The sequence below is a fragment of the Peromyscus maniculatus genome, chromosome 11, assembly GCF_049852395.1.
Source record: "Peromyscus maniculatus bairdii isolate BWxNUB_F1_BW_parent chromosome 11, HU_Pman_BW_mat_3.1, whole genome shotgun sequence".
NCBI lineage: Eukaryota > Metazoa > Chordata > Mammalia > Rodentia > Cricetidae > Peromyscus > Peromyscus maniculatus.
In genome coordinates this window covers 16346021-16370263 of record NC_134862.1, presented here as the reverse complement: position 1 = coordinate 16370263, position 24243 = coordinate 16346021, and the positions used below count along the sequence as shown (strand labels likewise).

The 24243-nt window shown below is 41.8% G+C and overlaps 1 protein-coding gene across 1 annotated transcript in view; it reads right to left on the bottom strand.

Moving 5' to 3' along the window:
* Nucleotides 1-24243, bottom strand: part of LOC102912016 (contactin-associated protein like 5-1) — a 922425-nt gene that overhangs the window by 511405 nt on the left and 386777 nt on the right. The window contains exon 4 of the mRNA XM_076547187.1: nt 10647-10794. Within this exon, the coding sequence (XP_076403302.1) occupies nt 10647-10794 (148 nt within the window). The remainder of the gene's footprint in view (nt 1-10646; nt 10795-24243) is intronic.

Genomic DNA, 24243 nt, shown 5'->3' with positions numbered 1-24243 from the left:
TTTTGGATAAATTCCATGGTATTCTCCACGATTCTGCCTGGGTGCTTAGCATTGTGGCCTGTGAGTCAGTGCATGAATCACTGAAGTGACCACATCCACGGGGACTGAAGGTAAAACAAGCTATGAGGCAAGGCCCTGGCCTTTCTGTGAAAACTGGCTGCAGAGTGACTGGCCCAGCTATGAGGGCAGGCTACCGCTTAAATCACCATGGTTAGCATAAGCAAGCAGAGCTTCAGAGCCGTGCAAGCAGCCCATCTATGAGGCCCCATTCATCAGGACAGACTTGCTACCCTGGATATCCCTCCCCTTCCCCAGCTTTACCTACAAGGACTTGGTTCCTTCAACCTCCATCCACAGTTATGAACAGAGTTTGTCTTTGATGTGTGTGTGTGTGTGTGTGTGTGTGTGTGTGTGTATGTGTGTTTATGTGTGTGTGTGTGTACATGTTTGTGTGCATGAAGAGGCACCTATGTGCATAGTGTGTGTGGAGGCCAGAGGATAACCTTGGGTATTGTTCCTCAGGCTCCATCCACCTTGGGATTTGGGAACAGGGTCTATCACTAGACTGTAACTCACCAAGAAGACTAGTAGATAGGCTGGCTAGTATTCCCCAGATGTCTGCCTGACTCCATCTGCCCATCCCTAGGATTACAAGCGTGGAGGCATCTGCTCACCATTTTTCTAAACAGGGGGGCTGGGGATGAAAATCAGATCCTCCTGTTTGCAGGCAATATTTACTCACTGAGCTCTCTCCCCAGTCATGGGCATCCTTTGACAGCTTCCTGAAGATTCTCACAGTCCATATTTCTACTGGGCAAGGGTTGTCTTCTGTACCTCCACAGCCCAAAGACAGTGGTGAAGGACAATTGACCAACATATATCAATGGTAGAAGGAGCATTTAGATTCTCAATCAATTAGAAATGTCATAAAGAGGCCATGGGTGAAGACAGAAGCCTTTGGTGTTTCTGTGTACTACACCTCTGTTGCCTGTATCTATCCCTTTTTCATTCAGTTATTTCTAGCAAGACAGATGGCAGGACCCTTGCATTAGTCTAATTTTAGGCGATACTTCTGGACCTCTGTTTTCTTATCTCCGGAATAAAGAAATTACAATGATCTGGTGAGATTGTCCAGCTCTTGCTACTAAGTACCATATTACAAAGTGGGATCTGGGGCCTCCAAGTCTCAGATCTGACCACGGTCATTCTGCACTCCACACCTCCAAGGCTGTCCTGGCTGTGTAGCAGGCCTTCCAGCATTCCCATGAGAAGATTATACTGACATTAGGACCCCAAAGATGAAATCTACAACTTTCATGACTTCTGCTGCTTCTGACAAATGGCTCTGGATGATAAGAACAACAGCAAAGAAGAAGGCTGAAGCAGAGACGATACGGGATTGATTTGGGGAAAGAGAGCATGACTTTGGCTCAGAGGATGATGAATTTTGGATGATATCACTTGGCAGTAATTAACCAAATAGGAGCAAGGTCTTGTGTAGAGGGAGGAACCTGGGGTATAAAGAGAGGGTTGTAATTCTTAATGAGTCTAGGGAGCCTGGCAGATCATTATGCTTTATCAGAATTTATAATGCTTTTTAAAATTAATTAGCTTCCCATACATAAAGAAATTCAAATAGAAGCCCCAGAGAAAATTCAATGTAGCTTAAAGTCTCCAGATGGCTTGATGGAATAGGTCAAAATCCTCCAGGACCAGGAATGTAAAACCTCAACCATTTACCTCTACCAGAAAGCTGTGTACATGAATAGAAAGGAGGAAAGAACGGGGAACATGTGACCTAAATAGCCGAGGAACAAAGCTTATGTGGGGGCTAATCACATGCAAACCCTGCTTTAAGGAATCGGAGGCATTAAAGTAAGCAGGTATTGTTTCCATTTTTATAGAGGACTTAAGACTGCCCAAGGTTATAGACAGAGTTAATGCTAAAGTCAGGTCACTCGGCCATCCTGGTGTTTTAAGCCCAGTCCGTGTGTTGAATATGGCCATGTATGACTTTAGAAAGCTTTCAAGAAGGCTGTGAAGATAGTTCAACTGGTAAAGTACTTGCCACACAAGTGTGTGGACCTGAGTTCAATTCCAGATCCTCTGTAAAAAGACAGGCATGGTGGGAATGACATTTCTTTAGTCCTACTCCTGGGGAGGCAGAGGTAGGTGGACACCTTGGGATTGGTGGACATGCAACTTAGACTATTTTCTCAACATTTATTTATTTACTGTGAGGGAGGGTGCATGTGCACCATAGGATAACTCTTGGGAGTTGGATCTCTCCTTCCCCTGTGTGGGTCACAGGGATCCAAGTCAGGTCATTAGGCTTCATGGCAAGAGCCTTAACCCACTAGGCCATCTTACTGGCTCTGCTTGCAAATTCTTAAGATCCACAGTTACTTATAAAAATGACAGGGCAAACTAAGAAGGAATTAACTATAAAAAAATAGTTACATAGAAATGGAGTTTGAGACAATGGGCTTAAATTCTGGCTCTTTATCGTAACTACCCATAAACAACAGAAAGACTCCGGTGGTCAGAGTAGGTATTTTTATGTTATTTTTCTTTTGAGACAGGGACTCTGGCCCATACTGGCTTTGAACTGGCTATGTAGCTGAGGCTGACCTTGAACTTCTGATCCTTCAGCCTCTACCTCCTGATTACAGGAAGCACATTATGCCAGCTTTATATGGTGCTAGCAACTGAGGCTGTGCTTTCCGCATGCTAGGCCAGCATTCTTCTAATAGAGCTGCACTCCAGGCTCCAGGGACTTATTTAGGAACCAAAGGAAACAAGTGATTCTTATGCAGAATTAGGTGTGAGGGTGCAGGTGAGGGACACAGGAGGGGAGATGTGTGAGTTTAGGAGCTGTTGCTCCTGGCAACAATTCAGCGTTGTCCCTGGAGCCTCTTAATGGCTTGTGTTCGGAAATTGTAGGTTGCTGTTTTTGACTTTGGGAGTGAAAAACTAGCCTGGGTGTCGTAAGATTGATTATGATCTTTTTCTTCCAAGAAAATGTTTTATGCCGCATGATTGAATACTTCCAGACATAAATGCAGGGCCACAAGGGAAGAGTAGTGCCAACTTTGTTCAGACCCCACCTTACCTCAGAAAATATGGTTTATGACATTAGAGATGCTGTGTCTTAGATGTTCAATTACTACTGAGTGAAATTGGCCCTATCTGTGCAGAGTACTAGGGATCCAAGAACATAACCTTCTTGATAGGTGATACAGGTAATTTTCAATGCAACATACCTATAAATTATTAAATAAAGTCATTTAAAACAGATGGATGGATGATAAATAACAGATGATAGATGAATTATTAGGTAAATTATGATAAATAATAGAAAAAGACATGATAGGCAGATGATGTTATCTCCATCCGTTGCTATTTGTTCTTTTAGAACTTAGAAATCTCACCGAAGGGGATGGGGATTCTGCTAGCAACACTCTCTATTAGAAATCCAGCCTCAGTAAGGCTTCCCCAGTCAAGCTCTGCTAAAGGTTCTGTGAGCCCAATCTGATGATGTTTTGCATGTATATATGTAGCATTATGAGTACTATCTGTTTGTCTATCTGCTGCATATTCTTTTATTTTCTATTGCTACATACTTAATAAGCCCACTCATTCTAACCAAAGGTATGGCTACAGTATCTCCTTCTCTGGACAGTACAAAACAACTTGCTAAGTAAATGAGAATGAACTTCTCAGGCTCTTAAGTGTATCTCTGTGAGGTGGGACCAGAGGCATGAGCCACCATGCTATGTTAAGAGTGTGCTGGGAATCAAACTCAGATCTAGGCAAATAGTCAACCAACTGAGGTACATCCTAAGGTTATGAATTCTAACTTTTTTATCAATATGCTGAGGCAGAATTGGAGATTTACAGGCCCACGGAAACAAATGTAATTCCCTTAAAAAGTAGAAATGACTGTATTAACAAAAAGTAATTCTATATGAACCCGCCTGCCTAAGCCAAGACAATGAGACTGGCCTAACACATGTATCTACCCATTCAACAAAAAAGCAGTTTTAATGCTCCTAAAACTGCTTATTCTGTCATGGTCTTTAACTTACCTGCTAGTGCAAGGAACTGGAAAGGAAAATGTGTATCAACTTAGCATCAACAAACAGACAGGAGTCTGGTTTGTGGTACCATGCAGGAAATGAAGTCACACCTTAGAATCACACATTATTAGCAGGTGCACAGGAAGTAAGTCAGGTACTTTTAAGGGGCATTAGAATGTACACCTTTGAGAATGTCACTGATAAACTGAAAATCACAGTGACATACAGCCAGGGGAAATGTTATTATTTGTTCAAGGACGTGCACAGGTCCTGAGGTACTGAAGTCCTGGCACAAGTAAGGAACAATGAGGTTGTTGGGCCAGAAAGCAGGAAAGAAAGATAAAGGCAGGGATAGAACGAGAGGAAGAGCAGTATAGGGAGGGAAGAGAAGAGGAGGGATGAGGAGGGAAGGTGGGGGAAGAGGAGGGGAGAGAAGAGAGTTATAGGGGAATGTTCACTGGGAATTTTGGTTGTGGAATCTTAATTATATTAGAGAATCAGGCAGCTGGGGAAATATGTGATTATTATTTATAAAGATCATTTTGGCATTTATGAAATGTAGAGGTGGTGGCATGAGGATGAGCGCAGAAACTACTGATATCCAGCAGCTGAGCACAGAGGCTTTCCCACACAGGGTGGGAGATGTGGGTTCAGGGTGTTGGCTGGTACAGCTTCTGTGACTTGTGGGATGGTTACTAGACAAGACAATAGAGGGAAGAGCGGTGATAAACTCCTTCTCAGGATCATACACCAACAGGCAGGGTGTAGTGGTCATTGGCTGAGACAGAAGAGATGGGGAGAAGAAAATCTGCAGACACTGGGGTAGCCAAGATTCTTTTTGTCTATATTAAACTGGAGACATTTAACACATTTTCATGTCAAGCAGAAAGTGGGCAACTGTGTATTAATATTTCCATAGGCCAAGCTGGAAGACAGAGATGTGGAAGTCATAAATGTGTAAGGGATGTTCACAGCCATGGGACCCTATGAGTTTAGCAACCACGAGCTACAGACAGAAAAGCTCAGAGACCTGAAGCTAATGGGAAACCTGATGGGAAAAGGGGTCATAAATGAAAAAAGTGGAAAAGATAAATTTGCTTTCCTTAAAAACAAAACAAAACAAACAAACAAATAATACATTTTTTTATTTATTCTTTGAAAATTTCATAGATTTATAATTCCCACTTCAACTTCCCTTGCCTCCACAACACATCAACCTTCCTACTTTCTTATTCTTAAAAAGAAACTTACAGAGCCAATTAATGACATATATATATGTACACAGCAACCAACCCCTAATCCCAAAACCCAGGGAACATCCTAGAAGAGGTGGTAGGAAGGATCTGAGAGCTAGAGGGTTGGGAGGGTGCTCTGAAACCCTGTCTTCTGCTTTTGTGTCTCAGTATCTTGTTATGCAGTCCAGGCTGGCTTCAAATTTCAACTAATGATATTTCTGCTTGTTTATCTCATGGGTGCTGAAATTACAGATGTATGCTACCATACTGGGCTCAAAAAACTCAGTCTCTTAATGTCTATCTGTCTCTCTCTCTCTCATGTGTGTGTGTATGTGTGTGTTTGTGTGTGTGTGTTGTGTGTTGTAAGTGGTGTGTGTGTGTGTGTGTGTGTGTGTGTGTGTGTGTGTGTGTGTGTACGTGTCTGGGTGTCTAATTTGAGGAGGACACAGGAAAGGGTTAATATTGGGTATCTTCTTCTATAACTCTTCTCCTTATTTTTTGAGACAGGGTCTCTCACAGACCTGTAGCTCTAAAATTGGCCAGACTAATTGCCCAGCAAGCCTCAGAGCCACTTCTGAATCTGTGTCCTCAGCACTGGGATCATAGGTACATGCTGGCAGGCCCAACTCTTTTTCTTTTAAACATCTGTTCAGGAGAGTCACTTTAGGTCACCATGCTCAGCAAGCAAGAACTTTATTGACAAAGACATCTCTCCAGCCTTAAAGATGCTTTTTAAAATAGGTCAAATAGTAGCTTGAAATAATGACAGTGGATGTTATTTGGCTATGTGGAGGCCATTGGCAAGTCTTGATGGAAAGTTATCTCATAGAAACAGTAAGTAGAGTGTTTATACATCGTCAGGAGAATTAAGCCAGTGTGAATTTCACAGAGCAGACCCTTCATTGATGGGTTGAAACTGGGAGGAGCTGAAGGTGCTGTCCAAATGGAGATTGCCTTCCTCATCCTGACATCTCAGCTCTGCTCTTTCACCAGCCCACTGTTTGAATCAAACTCATTCAGACTATGGTGTGTTATCCCCTTTATTTAAAAATCACTTGATTACAGGGCTGGAGAGCGTACTCAGAGGCAAACAGTACTGGCTGCTCTTCCAGAGGACTCGGGTTCAATTCCCAGTGCCCACACAGCAGCTCACAACTGATCCAATGCCCTTCTCTGACTTCTTTGAGCATGGCATTCGTGTGGTACATAGACACACATGGAGGTAGAACACCCATACACATAAAATTAAAAGTAAAAACAAATAAATAAAATCAACTGGTTACAGACCTAACCTATACAACATCTCAGCAACTTTTAGAACAGTATGTGGCTGTATACCTTGGGGCTAGAGCCCTGCCAAGTTGACCCATCCAGCTAACCCTCAGTTGTCTAAAGACTTTGGTGAAGTTCTATGCAAATAGAGGCAGGGACAGAGAGCAATAACTAAGGACAGATTTTAGAAAAAGCATTGTGTAGAAAGAAGATGATTAAAAGGAGAGGGAGGTCCTAAACAGGGCCACAGGGTCTTTGGTTAGGGTTGTTTGGTGGCATGTATGGCAGGGTTTTATGTTAATGGGAACAGTCTGGGGACAAATGGGGATATAGTGATGGTGGAAGGTTGTGCATGTGGTGTCTATTCTCAGTTGTCAACTTGACATGCCTGAAAAGAATGCCCTCCATAAAATCTGCCTGTACACATATTCATGGGACATTCTCTTGATGGCTAATTCATGAAAGAGGACTCCTCCCACTGTGGGCAGTGCCATTCTTAGGCAGTTGGGTGTGGACTATATAAGAATAAAGGTGGCTATGAGCTGGGGAGTTAACCAGTAGCATAATTCCTCCATTGATTCCACTTCAGGTTCTACCTCCAGGTTCTTACCTTGAGCTCCTGCTCTGGCTGTCCTCCATCATGTACTATAAATCAAACAAACCCTTCTTACCCCAAGTTGCTTTGGTCAGTGTTTTAGCATATCAACAGAGGAACAAACTAGAACAGACTGGATCCAGAAGCCATGGTGAGGGCTTGGGTTTTCATACAGAGAGACATATGTGTAGGATCATGGGAAATCAATGCCAGCTACTAGTATAAAACTAGGAAGCTCATTCTGTCTTAAATAGCTTCCCAACGTGGCTAACACCCAATTGATGGCCAGTTTTACTGGGTAAACTCCATCATTTTAGATAATTCACTAGATATAGGGGAGCCTGCAGTGGAGGGTGCAGGCCTGGGTTCCCACAAAGTCAGGAGTATCTTAGATTGAACCAGAGTCGGGTTTAGCAGATCTGTGGGTAAATTTCTACTTCAGAAAAAAAGTACATGTTTTCTTGGGAGGAGATACTTAGTTGGCATAGATTATGAATGAGTCCATCATTGGAGAAAACTAAAATGTTGCTCAAGGATACCTTCCAACCTGGTAGCTTATTGGCTGTGGAGCTAGCTCCGTAGGTAGCATTTGTCTTACAAACACAAGGGCATTAGTTTGATCCCCAGGCCAGTGGGGAGAAGGCTGGGCTGATGGTATGTGCCCAGTGCTGGGAAGGGAGAGATAAGCAGAGACCTGGGTTCACTGTCTGGCCAGCCTGGCCTATTAGTCAAGCCCCAGGAGAGGTTATATGTGCTTATAGGTCCAGCCTTTGGGAGGGAGAGACTGTGATCCCTAGGGTACACTGGCCTGTCAAGCCCCAGGCCAGCAACAGGTCCTGTCTCCAAAAAACAAGGTGAGCAGTAACTGTGGGAGGACAGCTGATGTTGACCTCTGGCCTCTACACACATGCCCATACATGTACTGGCAATCCTGTACAGACAAAGGGCACCAACACACACATACACATATACACTAAAAGTAACAGCTATAATCTAAGTGAAACCATGATCCTTTGGGGTGGGCATACAGGATAAGTGGATGAAAGGTATAATAATGAAAAATGTTCTTGGGAAAAAATTAAAATATGGAGACATTTGAAAGACTAATAAAATTCACTAGACCAGGGCTAGCAATGACTTCTTAGTGAGTAAGCATACTTGCTGCCAAGCCTTATAACCTGAGCTCAGTCCTCATGATCCACATGGTAAAATGAGAGAACAGACTCTCAGTAGTTGTTCTCGGACCTCCACATGCACACCGTGATGTCATTGATGTGTGTGGACATGTACACACACACACACACACACACACACACACTCTCTCTCTCTCTCTCTAAAATGTAATTGAAATTATTAGACCCAAAGAGGTCACTGTATAAATAACATAAATAAACTTTTTCAAATATTTTTCATCATGAAGTTTCTTAACAAATAAGTAAGCAAATACGAACAACAACAGCCACAGACTCTTCCCAGAAGTGATAAAGGGTCCTCACTAAGAGACGAGGTACAGAAGAAATTAAAGGCCCCAGACTGCAGGTGGCAAGGTCCTTCCTTGACTAGACTGTCAACGCATCTCTCATAAATCATACTCTTTCTCAAAGTGCGTGTTCACAGTAAATACAGTCATTTCTCCAAAAAATCCCCACAGGGCTTCACTTTTCTGACAGAAATACCTTAACTTACAGTTTACCCGAGGAGCAATTAACATTCTGTATTTTGTATTTTCATTCCCCCAAATCTTAATTCAGTGCTTATGACATTGGGGAAACAAATGCATTTTCATGGATTACTTCAAATGCTTCTGAGGCCAGTGCTGTTTTGACCTGGTTTTGATGAACAGCACTAGTGTGTCATACGTGAGCTCCTCCCATGACGCAACCCAGAAATTCACTGAACTGTTGTGATAGTTTTCATTGCCTACATGACAGCAAGGAATCACCTATGAGGAGAACTTCAGTCAGGGAGTGTTTAGATTTGGTGGCCTGTGGCCATGTCCGTGGGAGAATTATTTTGATTATGTGAGGACACACCCACCCTGGGTGGCTCCACTGCCTGAGGAGGGTATCCCTCCCTTGCTGAGAGTGATGGAACAAGCTGAGTCTAGCATGTGGGCTGCATGCTTTGCTCTGCTCTTACTGTCAGTGTGATGTGACTGACCTCTTCAGCTTTCTGCCACCTTAATTGCCTGGCAATGACGGATTGTAACTCGAGACAGTGAGCCGAAATAATATCTCCTTTCCTTTTAAGCCGCTTTGTTGAGGTATTTTATCTCATTAATAGGAAAGAGAGCTAAGATAACTACAGTTTTAAAAAAGTGTGTTGATAGAGTCAGTTCACTACTTATACATCATTGGATATTGATATAGCAAATAATCACATGAATGCCACTGCTTAAAAGAAGGAAATCAATTTATAATGACACAGTTCCCATGTTCAGCATCATGCTTACAGGAGAGAAGTAGGATAGCAGCATTCCCCCATGACTCCTTTCTTCTGTAACTCTCTTCAGTTCTTTCCATGTTACAGCCTCCTTATGCTTACAGTGGATCCCTACTTCAAGTTCACTATCAACACCTCCCAGGATAACACATGGATACTATGATTGCAGAAGAAGAGAACCGCATGATTTACCTAGGGTGCAAATTTCCTTTTCTTCTAGAAAGCAAAGAAAGAGAGAAGGCTCCTTTCATGCTTCTAGGGTAGAGTAAGAACTTCTCAGTACATCACCACACTTTAGGGGAAAAGCTGAGCATAACTATTTCTGATTGCAAATGGCCAATGGTTACTCAAGTCCCAAGAGTTCTTAACTTTGAACTTTTTGTTGAGGCTTTATTGCATTATTCCCTCATCCTATAGACCCCTGCAGAGTATAAGAACATTTCTACTTCTCAGCAGATGTACACATTTTCATATAGGTGTGTGTGTGTGTGTGTGTGTGTGTGTGTGTGTGTGTGTGTGTGTGTGTGCATTATTTAAAGTCTAGAATAAAATGAGATAACTACAGGCTGGGGAAATAGCTATGCTTTGAATGTACTAGCCTGGCAAGCATGAAGATCTGAATTCCATTCCTAAAGCCCACATCAAGTTGGAGGTGAGGATGTGCACATTAGGAATCCCAGCATCGAGGAAATGGGAATGACAAACCTCGGTGGGTCACTGGTAAGCCAGCATAGGCCCAGCTGGAAGTTCCATACCAAGTGAAAAATACTAGGTAAGATGATGGACTGTTCACTGGAGATTTCTGTCTGCCCTGCTTTTTCACCCCCCCACATGAATACACACACACACACACACACACACACACACACACACACACACACACACACACAAACACACACACATACACACACATATACACACACACACACACAAATTATAATTACCCATATGAATAATCGTGTATTGCATGGGCAACATCATTCACCCCCTCAGCTGTGTGACTTTGAACATGTGGGTACTTACTGTAGGAGCATCCATAGACCTCCACTCTCATGCCAATCTTCCCACTTGGATTCCACTCCAATGGCACAAAGCGAACAAATCGGGTTCTCACGGAGTGGAGCAGCTTGTGGTGCACCACACCATCAGCATTCATGTTTCCTGCAAATGTCTGAAGAGAGAGGTAAACTCAGTGAGTTCTACAGTACCAAGACATGTCAGCATATGTATGCGTGCTTCTCCAATCAGACTTTTGGCGAAGGACCACAGCAAAAGCCCTCGTTTCTCTGACATTGATCTAATGTGGGCGACAGTCCTGCCACATGCATTACACTTTTTTCATTAGCACCAAATACTATATTTTATGATGTTCTTCTCCCTACCATCCATGCCTAGCTATGTTTTATGAATAAAGAAAACTGCAAGCTATGACAGATTTAAAGTTAACAATAGTTTACAGTTCTAGTTTCCCACACGTCCATACTATAAGATAACTGACAATGCCCTCCAGGAAAGAATAGGTTTTTTTCTGAAATAACTGTCAATGTTTTTTTGAGGCCATTTATTGCACCAAGCATGTAACATCCTCATTACTAAATAAATAAATGAATAAGTAAACTAACAAACCTAGTACAGGAAGGGAAGGACAAAAGGAAGTGAATCTTCAAATCACTCAGTCACTCAGTAGTTAGAATTTAGCTTGAGATTCAGTTCCACGATGGTCTTATTTCAAGACTCTTGCTTATTTTTGTAGTACCCACTCTCTAACTCCACAATCAGCAGGGTTTACAGGAAGGAACCATCACAGTCTAGCTATATATATGGTTCATTTTTTCTGTTCATTTGTGATTGATGTTTATTTGACAAAAATCACACACGGTCTGAAGAGATGGTTCCATGCTTGCTGCTTAGCCCACTACCCAGGGCTAGTGTGGTCAGGGATCTCAGAGGAAAACATAAAATTGCCACTTTACTAAACCAGAATAATCTCTAACTACATTCTAATATTTATCCTTATACACACAGGTAAATGAAGTCCTCACTGCCTCATCAAGGAAAGTTTTGAAACAGGTAGAGAAAACATCACAGAAAACTACAACTGATCAAAATGCAGAGAAAAAGTAATTATATGATGTCAAGTCCCAACTGATGCATCTACAACACAACTCCTGCACCAAAGACTGAGGGATCATCATGGAAGAGATGGAGGAAAGATTGTTAAAAGCCAGAGGAACAGCAAGTTTCCGTGACATTGAGTCTCCTAGGCATGTCAGGGGAGTTCCATCCATGAACTCTCAACCACATGGCTGCTTAAGTAAGATCCAAGCAAGCCCAACACCAATAGACATGTTAACAGGAAAGGGGAAGTTCATGAGGCTTCAACCCTAGACAAAGAACTACAAGCAACTAAGGAATGCTGAAAGCAGAATAGTCTTCCCTCTTCTCTCTCTTTCACAGGACTCCTGGAGCTCTGCCTGGTGTTTGGCTGTGGATCTCTGCATCTGCTTCCATCAGTCATTGGAGAAAAGCTCTGTGATGACAGTTAGGGTACTCACTGATCTGATCACTGGGGTAAGCCAGTTCAGTACAGGCATCCTTTCCACTACTTCTAATAGTCCAAGCTGGGGTCATCCTTGGGGATTCCTGGCAACTTCGTTAGCACCAGGTTTCTCTCCATCCCCATGATATCTCTCCCTATCATGGTATCTCTTTCATTGCTTTCACACTTTATCCCTGTTCCATCTCAACCATTTCATTCCCTTATGTTCTCATCCCCACTCCCTACACTCCATTGCTGTCCTCTCATCCCCAGTTTACTCATGGAGATCGCATCTATTTCCCCTTCCCAGGGTGGTCCATGTGTCCCTCTTTGGGTCTTCCTTGTTAGCTAGCTTCTCTGGAGTTGTGGGTTGTTGTCTGGTTATCCTTTGCTTTATATCTAGTATCCACTTATGAGTGGGTAGTGCATCAGAATCATGATGGGAAAACCTGCAGAGACAACCAAACCAAACTAGTGGGAACTCATGAAAGTTGGATCAATGGTTGTGGAGCCTGCATGGGACTGGACTAGGCCCTCTGCATGGTGAGACAATTGTGTACCTTGATTTGCTTGGGGGGCCCCCTGGCAGTAGGATCAGAATCCATGCCTGGTGCATGAGCAGCCTTTTTGGAGACCACTATCTAAGATGCAACACCTCATGCAGCCTTGAGGCAGGGGGAAAGGCTTGGATTTGCCTCTACTGGATGTGCCTACCAATGGGAGACCTTGCCTTCTTGTGGGAGGAAGTGAGGGGTGGGTTGGGAGGGGAGGGCTGGGGGTTCAGGAGGAGGGAAGAGGGGGATCTTTGATTTGTATGTAAAATGAATGAAAAAAAATCTTAATAAAAAAAAGGAATAGTCTTCCCTTGGGAAGTGTTCCTCAACTGGTTATCCACTATCAAATGTTCAGCCCTAAAATCAGATATATATAAGTTCCTGAACATGTTTTATATGAATAGACAGATACACACACACACACACACACACACACACACACACAAAGAAATCACAGCACGAGTCCTGATTGTTTCACTTGCACTGTGTCTCATAATCTTCATCTATAAAATTTATTATTTTAGAATTATGTTTTTTTCTGTAGATGGCATCCAAAGACTTAAACCTTATCTTTAAAAAAAACTGTGATCAAACATCTGTAAAAAAAATCAGCATTTAAAACTTTTAAAGTCCATAGCTCAGTATCAGTAAGTGAATTTATGCTGTCTACAATTCTTCCCATTGAGTTTGTCCACACTAGTGTCTATGTCCCAATGACAGGCTGTGAGCTACCACTCAGAGGTGTGTGTATTTCACTGAGTCATAATTGAACTTCTCGGCTTCAGTAATCTATAGTCTACCTGCTCATGTGCAGTGACAACAACCAATAGAGATCTGGTTACCCTCTAATGGACAAAGTAAACTGTAGCTGGAGAATTTCTCTCCAGCTCCCACCAAGTCCTGCCAGTCCCAGAGCCCATTTATAAAATAAACACACAGACTCTTACATTATTTAAACTGCTTGTCCATTAGCTCAGGCCTATCATTGTCTAGCTCTTACTCTTATATTTAGCCCATTTCTATTAATGTGTACTTTGCCACATGGCTCATGGCTTACCAGCATCTTTACATGCTGCTTGTCATGGTGGCAGGTGACATTGTCTCTCTCTGCCTTCCTGGGCTCTCAATTCTCCTCTCTGTTAGTCCCACCTATACTTCCTGCCTGGCCACTGGCCAATCATTGTTTTATTTATTGACCAATCAGAGCAACACATTTAACCTATAGACCATCCCACAATAGTAAACACCAAGAGAAAAGATTTGAGACACAGGGAGGAAGGCAGAGAGAGAGGGAAACAGACAGACAGACAGACAAAGACAGACAGAAAGAGAGAGAGAAAGAGACAGACATACACAGACTGACAGACAGAAAGAAAGACAGACAAGCAGACAGACAGACAGACAGACAGAGAGAAAAAGATTCCTAAAGGACACACTTGCTGTGGATATTGTTCTATATAAATAAAACACTGGTGGCCAGTGACGAGGCAGGAAGTAGGTGGGACAAGGAGAGAGGAGAATTCTGGGAAGTGGAAGGCTGAGAGGAGAGACACTGTAGCCACCGCCAGGACAAGCAGCATGTGAAGACGCTGGGAAGCCACCAGCCACGTGGCAAGGTATAGATTTATAAAAATGGGTTAATTTAAGATAAAAGAACAGTTAGCAAGAAGCCTGCCACGGCCATACAGTTTATAAGTGATATAAGCGTCTGAGTGATTATTTCATATGTGGATTGTGGGACTGCGGGGCTTGGGGAACCTGGAGAGAAGCCCTCCAGCAACAAATGGCGCCCAACGGCTCGATTTTCCACCTTAAACCTGAGAATATTTAATAACCAATTCTAAACAGAGCCAAAAACAGGTTCCTGCTTTTTGTCTCATACGGGCAGCTAGACAGCGCAAAATGCGGGTTTGAACACTGGCGGGTTCCTGGCGTGTACCTTTGACCATCAGTATGGCGGAAATGAGGCGTCTGCCAGAGGCATATTATACTGTGTAGTAGATTTAGTCTTCACTAGTATTTAAAAAAAAAAAAAAAAAGGGTTTCTGGGCTACATGCTGCTTTGATAAAAGCTTAGACCCACTATTTCTGAGACTTGATGACTCCCAGAGCTGGCGGAAAACGTACCACTGCCATGTTGGGAAGCTGAAGTGGGCGGAGCTAGCCGCCACAGCGCTGTTTCAGGCTCAGAAGGATGCAGTTTAAAGCAATAGGCTCACAAAAAGACTGATTCAGATAACATCGTTTACAATGTGTGTAAAATATACGTAGGCTTCAAAGAGACAAAAAAATTAATGTAAAAAGCCACGTAAAGATGAATATTACACAGACAATCTGGATTGTGTTGTCTTTGGGATTTTTAACTGCAAAAAAACATTTGATCAAAAAAGATATTGAATTAAACCAATATGCATATTTTAAAGGTAACTTGACTTCAAAATTTGGATTTAAGGATATGTTGCTTTGGAAAAGAAGTTCTGCTTTTGTTTCCACAGAAAGCCAGAGGCTGTGGATTTGTTCCAGATTAAGATACATCAGGTTTCAACAGCCAAGACCCCCTGAAAGGTCTCCGATGACACCATGGCCCAGATGATCCAGCATCCAGAGCGGTTTCAAGGCAACTGGTTCAAACAATACAGCCTCACGGACTACCCCATAGGTCTAAAATTTTCTTTGCATCCCCATAAGATACAGCGCCCCCCTCCAGCAGGAAGTAGTAAGAGATGCTACGCCCAAATTCCCAAATATACCAAGCTGGCTTTAGAGGTGGAATTGGCTCACTCCCCCTCTAAACCCAGACATATTGCTTTAAAAAAAAAAAATGGTTAGTCAATTCTTGTGTCCCAAATCAGAAGAGCCCTCTGGTGTGGGACAGAGAAAACCAATATTTTTATTTAAAACAGATTGATTATAAATGTGATCTCTTTCTAAAAAAGAAAAGGGGATATAATATAGATATATAGGAGGATATAGAGATAATAAGATAAAAGGATAGATTAATTAACCTACTTTTAAAGAACAACTTGTTTAAAATGTTTTACATTGGTATAGATTTTAGTTTATGTTTAAAATGTTTTACATTGGTATGGATTTTAGTTTATTGATACAAACTTGAAGTTAATATTGTTATACTGTGTATATATATATTTCTATTCTTGTTTGAGGTATTATGTTTATGTAACTCATTTAAAATTGTAATGGATAATTAAAAATAGATTAATAATTAGTCATCTATGATAATCATATCTGCAGCCATGTTACTTAAGTTTTCTAGGTATACATAGATATATTTCAGATAGATAAGTAATCTTCAAACACTTCATAGACCTAGAGAATATAGCATTTAAATAACTTAAAATTCTGTTGATGTGAGACACAATTGCTCCTGGCTGTACCAATTGATCCCGAGAGAATGTTGGGCTTCTAAGACATTTCCATTTGGAAGTTTGTCTTTTTGGCACAAAATGGCCTACTGGGCAAAGAACTGCCCTTGCCTTGATGGCTGACAGTACAAATGCAATGCTGTCCTTTCTGGACAAGCGGGACACAAGGAAAGTGACCACTGCACTCTGCCAAGACAGGGTAAGATGGTCTCTCAAAGTTCCTGCTTCTGAAAATGGTCTGTCAGATATTCTAGGCCTGTAGCCAACCTGAATGCACCAACAATGCTGAGAAACATTAGGTGACTGTCCAGGCTGCCAGCTGTCTTGGTCTACTCTTACAAGATTCCCGAAAGTTGCTTGCATCCATCTACCATTTCTCAGGTACCATTATGTTCCTTCTCAGGTCTTTGATGTGGTTGAAAACTAGATAGTTATAATTTCCTCAGTTATGATAAAAGATAAGTTAGATATAAAACCTTAAACTCACAAATATAAGATAGATAGGACATCTTCTTTAATATTGTAACTATAATTCTTCCTCGGTAATTGTTTTGTTATATATAATTTTACCATGTTAAAGTTAAAACCTTCCTTTTAAAAAAAAAAAAGAAAGAAAAAAGGGCAAGTGCTGTGGATATTGTTCTATATAAATAAAACACTGGTGGCCAGTGACGAGGCAGGAAGTAGGTGGGACAAGGAGAGAGGAGAATTCTGGGAAGTGGAAGGCTGAGAGGAGAGACACTGCAGCCACCGCCAGGACAAGCAGCATGTGAAGACGCTGGGAAGCCACCAGCCACGTGGCAAGGTATAGATTTATAAAAATGGGTTAATTTAAGATAAAAGAACAGTTAGCAAGAAGCCTGCCATGGCCATACAGTTTATAAGTGATATAAGCGTCGGAGTGATTATTTCATATGTGGATTGTGGGACTGCGGGGCTTGGGGAACCTGGAGAGAAGCCCTCCAGCAACACACACTTGTGAAAATACCATTGTTTGAAAGTATATTGTGTATTCTAAAGAAGGGACATACTAATACCTGGAAGCCACATGCAAAGCCTTTGAAAACCAACATTTCTAAATGCCATCCAAAAGCCTATCTCTCCAAAGAGGGCAAACTAAAGGGAAGGAGATACTGGAAGCTTGGAGCTAATCCCAAAGGCATTTTCTTTTATTTGATAAGCTACCTTTAATAAGACATGAGGTAATTAACATGCAAACCACAGAGTTAAAGCTGAAATGCACAAATCCACTCCAGCTTCCCAGTTCCCAACTGTTCTTCTGGGATGTGTGATAAAGTGGATTTCCATTAGGCACTCAGATAATGGAATAAGAAGTTATAAGCAAGGCATTGGCCAATATTGGTCACTGAGGGAGGTTGTAAAACATTATATTTTGGGAGATAAAAGGAAAATGAAAACATTGAATTCTCCTCTGAGTTCTAGCTTTTTTTTTTATTAGTGATGAATGTCTGTTTTGTCATTTTAAATGAACAGAAATGTGGCTGCTATTTTACAGGACAGTCACTGATTTATGCTGGAAGTCGGCCGCTCCTCATTTGATGGCCCTGTAGGAACTTGGTTGTATCTTTGTAGTTAGTGAGGGGAGAGGTTTGATCCAAGTTATACATCTCTGTTATGTAACAGTTTTCTCTGGGATTGAAACATTCCATTCTGAAGGAAGCTCCTTAAGCAGGAAGGTAAACAACTCAAAAATAACTTCAGGAGGTCCTGGAACCTACCAGAGTAGGTCAGTTCACTAGGCCCCTCCCTGCAGAGTAAGCAGTAACAGCTAAATGCCATGCTCAGAAGAGCAGAGCCAAGCTTCAAAGAAGACTCTCAGACCAGAACAGCTGCCTGAAGGAAAGCAGGAAACAGGCAAGCTGCCTGAAGAGCTGTAGACCAACCCAGGAACCTGGAAAGGATGCTTTTCAACCTGTTGAGTTTCCTGTAGGGTGTGCAGTGGGCCCCAGCTTCCCAGCATTTTGAGCTGTCACCCATGGGGATGGGCTTTGATGATGCAGCTGTCTTTGAGTCATTTATGGCCCTGTAAATAACCCCTCATCCATACCCCTGTAAGTAATCCTAATAAAACTCAATAGTTTACCAAGTTGGACTTTGGTGGTATCCATACTTTTGTCTCTTGTGGATTCCCTATCTGGAGTAAGTAGACATGTTGCATCTCCCTAGGAAAGTTTTGTCACACAACACCCTTCCCCATGGCATTCTGCCTCCTTTTTCTGGTTTTGGCCTCTATCATAAGGAACAATACAAGAATTTCAGGAAACAATACATCTTGACTGACAAGGGTTCACATTAATATGATTCAACTTGGAGATGGTAATAACATGATAGTGATTTAGTAGACTCTGTACATCCAGTGATGATGAGCAGTGTAGTCCTCTCTCCCAGCATGCTGAACAGTATGAGTGAGTTGACACTGCTGTCAGCCACAAAGATAAACTACTGGCACATTTGTGCTGAGCTAGGTGTAGTGTGTACGTGCACTTATAAAGTACAGTGGATTTATCAGGATGTGAAATTATGAAGGATGTGTAGACGGCTATCTGGGTATTATGTTTGTGACCATAGGTGGAGATGGGTTAATGATGTCTGTGCTGATAGGACCAAATTAGAACAGTCAGGACTCGTGTCCCTCCCTTACCCCTAGGAAACACCCTACCCCTCTGACTATTCACTAGGGTAACCATACCACATATGACATCGTGCTGTCTCCAGTGAGTCTCTCATTAGAAATTCCTCCATGGAATTGGCTATTTTCTTAGTACTACACATCCCCGGCCCAGCCTCTGACACTTATGATCTTGCATAGTAAAAGGCCACCTGGGCATCTGGCTCTTCTTCAGTTTTGTGACCTCAGCTCACAGTCACTCTCCTAGTCATAAGAGAAAATGAAATGAAAACAAAAGTTCGAATGTTGTCCACTTTGTTGTTAACTTACCTGTTTTAAAGTTATTTTGCATGCAAATCTTACCACATGTAATGTTACCTGTTAGAACTCCCTCTTCACATAACACAGATCCCTTTATGTGACAAGTTTCTATAAACTTACTGGAAATTATATCCTGTCCCCAAAGGATTGGGGGCAATGTTTTAATTAGTTCCTTCCATTTGAAGAACAACCCAGAGACCCAGACAACAACAACAAGAGCCACAAGCCTTCCCTGGATATGTAGGACCTCATTACCCTGGAGCATCTAGATCCCTCGCCTAAGTCTCCTTCTCAAGGCAACTAGTCCAAGGGCCTAAGAGCTGATTCATTCAGGAAAGTGATCCCCATACAAGCATGAGGGCCAGAGTTCAATTTCTTGACCCATGTAAAAGCCAAGCACCAGAGTGCAAATGTGTAGTCACAGCACTGGGGAGGTACTGAAAGGATCCCTGAAGTTCATCAGACAGTAGCCTAACTAAATTTAATAGGTAGCCTCCAGGTTCTGTCTCAAAAAATATGATGTTGCGATGACAAGATGGCTCAGTGGACAGAGGCATATGCCCAGGCTTGAAGACCAAAATTTAATCCCTAGATCCTACGTTAACCAGAGGCAGCTAACTACTGAAGGTTCTGACTCTGTATATGTCTGTGCAAACACACACACACACACACACACACACACACACACACACACACACACACACATAATAGATAGATAGATAGATAGATAGATAGATAGATAGATAGATAGATAGATAGATAGATAGATAGATAAAATTTTAAAAGGTGAAAAGCAATTAAGAAAATCATCTCATGTGAACCCTGGCCTCTGTGTGCTATTTGCAAACCTGTGCACACACATGCATGTACCTGCACACACAGAGATAAAAACTAAAAAGTGATTATTCAATATCCTATTTTCTTATTATTTGTCTAGTTTGATGAACAATTAGGATTCTCTAGAAATCACTCTCTTCTACCAACAACTTAAATTTAAGTAAAGTTCTTTGGGCATCCAGAATTGTAAACATCAAAAGATTTCTTGAAAATGTAATTTTGAAGCAGTGGATGATGCCTCAAACCACCTTGTCCCTGCCCATGCCTACACTAACAACCGATCACCTTTGATTTGGAAGGAAGCTTCTTTAATATGTAGCTCTAACTTCTTCTGATAGCAATAAGAACCTTGTCAGCTGTATAAACAGTGGAGCAGCTTCCTTATGGTAACCAGTGTGTGCTTCAACTGTTGCGACAAAACAAATAAAGCATGTATGTCAACAGTGTTAGTTATTTTACTCACTGTCATGACAAAATACCAGAGCAACTTAGGGGAGAAAGAGTTTATTGTGATGCAGAGTTGGAGGGGCTGCAGTCCATCATTCATGGCAACAGGAGCAGAGAGGCCTGCTAGTCATAGAGCATACATAGTCAGGAAGCAGAGAATGAACAGGAAGTTGATCAGGACTATAGAGTCTCCATGCCCACCCCTAGTCAGTAGTCCACTTTCACCCATGCAGCTCTACCTCCTAAAGTTTCCATAATGTTCCCAATCACAAACAGTATCACCAGCTGGGAGCCATATAGGCTTATGGTGGGATTTTTGCATTCAAACCACAACATCAATCAAGGCCCAAACAAGTATATGATTTTTTTGCCCATTGACTTAGATGATTCAGACAACTAGTTGTCATATAGGCCAAAGGCACATAGATATTAAATTATTGAGTACAAATGGTCTACACCAAATCCTTCCATTGCTGTTGAGGTTTTGCAGCTCCATCTGTGTGGAGGATAAGGGTTGATAAAGTAACTATTGACAAGCATGTCTCATGTTTATGTTTCCATCTCTACACTGCAGGTGTAACACCAATATGTGTTCAGCTCTGCCATATGCTGCACACTTGGGAAGACTGAAACATTATCTTAGCAAAATCAGTCTTTTCACACTCCACTAGAAAAAGAGAATACCTTTACCCTTATGAGAAACAAATAGAAAAATTTCCTCCCTACACATTAGAAAGCTACTATATCAAAGTTGACAGCAGGGCTAGGCCTTCTCTTATTAGATCTGGAGTAAGATGTGAGATTTCTGTAAGGACTAGGCTAAGAGATAGGAGGGAGCTCATTTATGTGTCTAAGGTAAGACACCGAGGCAAAGGGGGTAACAAAAACCAAGCTAGAAGGCTAGCTAAGCTTGTTAACCAGTTCACATGGCAATGACTCCAGGTGTGGTCCTTGTATGCTTGTATGCATGGCAATGGCTCCAGAATCTTCTTACTAACTGCGTGCACAAGCTTAACTATATCCTGCTCTTATTGCCACTTGACAATGAAGTATATTATATATGAACGTGCATATGTATAAAATTTTAAATCTGTCTGTTATCTATCTCTATCTAGTACTTATCCTGTATCAATTATTGTGTATCTTCCTGCCATCACACTGCAAGCTGCATGAAACAAATTTTCTTAGAGTCACAATGAATACCTACTGAATGGACAACACAATGACACTCGGCATTTGTCCTCTGAGATTTAGAGCTACTACTTTCTCATGGAGCACCTTACAGGATTAGTGCTCCCCAGAAATGTGAACATATTGTCATGATGTGGGAAATCATCTGCAGAATTTTAAATCTTTTGTTAGCCTTTTAGAGACAAAGTCTTATTATGCAGCCTAGTTTGGCCTCAGACTCCCAATCCTTCTGCCTCAGCCTACAGAGTAGAATACTCAATAGGTATATGGTACCAGAAAGTCTTGCTCATGACTTTGAATGGGAAATTAAGGGATAGGAGTTCTTGAGGCTACACTTAGGTTGCTAATATCTGAGTTTAGTCCCAGCCAGCTGGGATAAAAACTTGCATTTGACTATAAACTGTGTCTGAGTGCTCATCTCTGGTGGGCTTCCTATTATGCATTCATGCACATGCTTGTGCAAGTGTCTTCACAAAAATGTGTTCAAAACACACTCACACACACTCAGAGACACACACAGACACACACACACACACACACACACAGAGAGAGAGAGAGAGAGAGAGAGAGAGAGAGAGAGAGAGAGAGAGAGAGAGAGAGAGAGAAGGCAGAGGATGGCAATGGTGGTAGCGGAGGAAGAAAAATAGAGGGTCTTTCTAAATACTGAAAGAAACGCAATCTTTTGGTCTGTATGGGGAGCTGATATTACAGAACTATTTCTTTTGAATACATGTTAAGACATACATGTGAAGATATACTGCTGTTTTACCAGTATGTCTATAAAAGATTCTATTTTACATTTCACTTACCTTTCTTTTGTTAGGAACCTCCTATGAAATGTCACAGGATTATTAATGGTATAATGAAGTAGGAAGCCACTAGACTTTGAAGTAGAAGTGACATTGAAAATTATTTATGACTATTTTCTCACGTACAACTTCAGGGTTTCCCATGTTGACTCTCAGAATCTCAGAATGCAATCTGTATTATCTCCTCTATTGAGTAGGGTTACAGATTCCTGGTGGAATGAGCTATGTAATCCTGGTAGGAGTTGTGCAACTGCATTCTAGCACTGGAGGGACCAAAGCAGAAGCTACAGTTCCTAAGAAGTCCGGGATAGAGATTGAGTCTGAGGCTAGTTTGCTAGAAAGCCCCTACCTCAGGAAGAGGAAGAGAAGGAAGGGAAGGATGAGGAGAAAGATGGAAAAAATGAACACATGAGATACTATTACATTTAGTTCCCAGAATCAAAATATAAAGCAGGGAAAGGTGGGCATGGATGATTGTGTGTCAGTAAGAGTTTATACACTGAAACCCTAGCATCCAGTCCTGGTATTAGATGAGCTTTGGGAAATAGATTAGTTTTTGAAAGTTCACCCCTTGTGCTGGGATTAATTTTGTAACTGTGGTGGTTTGAAAGAAAATGGCTGCCAAAGGGCATGGCACTACTAGGAGGAGTGGTCATCTTAGAGTGGGTGTGGTCTCGTTGAAGGAAGTGGGCAGCTGTGGAGGTGAGATCTTACATAAGCTCAAGATACTGCCCAGAGTCTTAGACCACTTCTTGTTGTCTGCAAGATGTAGAACTCTCAGCTTCTTTTCCAGCACCATGTCTGCCTACAGGCTACCATGTCCCATCAAGATGATAATGGACTGGACCTCTGAAAATGAAAGCCACCCCAATTAAATGATTTTCCTTTATAGAGTTGCTGTGGTCATGGTGTCTCTTCACAGCAATAGAAACCCTAAGTAAGACAGTAACTGTTTGTTGAAACAATGGACCCCAAGACATTAGAATTTCCTTGGGCATTCATTGTTAGGGGAGGGAAATACCTGTGAGAGCTGAAGGAGGAACTTGTCTCCCAGCAGGAGACTCACACGGTGTTGGCACCTTGTCAGACTTCCTTGCTGAAAGACTTGAGTGGAACTAGCAGTGGGCAGGGCCACACCCTGACCACGACTTCATCTTATCTCTTGCTTTCTATTCAAGTCTAAATAGAAGAGCCCCTGGTTTGAGAAGTAGAAATGTTTTTGACCCCTATCTGTGGCCACACTGAATACTCTACTTTCTCCACTTTTAACCACTGCTAGTTTGCTATGCCTGCCTAGGCCCTGGCTCTGATGCCCACAAATCTGTTATTGGTGTCTTTCAAAATGAAAAGGAGAGATATCTTCTTCTCTCCTTTCCTCTGCTATCTTCCTTCCCTTCCTTTTTTATTCTCTCTTCCTCTATCCACCATAAGGACACAGGAGAGGAGAGGTATCTGCAGATCAGGTAGTAGAGTCTCAGCAGATGCTGGATTTATCAATTGGTCTTGTTTTTTACTCCAAACACATGAGAAATAAATTTCTGGGTTTTTTTTTTTTTTTGGTCTACCCAGTCTACAGTAATTAAGATAACATCTTTAAAATGACCAATGTACACAGAATAACTTTGAAATCTAAACACAAAGTGTCCCACTATAGAAACTAAATGGCAAAGAATGTCCTTGGCTTATTTTATTAAGGAAGTATCACACATTTTTTTTCTACACATGGAGGTAGAGGATATAGCTCAGATGGTACACTGTTTGCATGAAGCTCTGAGTTTAATCCCTAGCACTGAAAACAGGCATGGTTGCACACATCTATAACATTGACACTCAGGAGATAGATAAAGGAGGATGAGAAAAATCAAAGTCATCCTTGTTATGTAATGAATTTGGGCTATATGGGAGCCTTT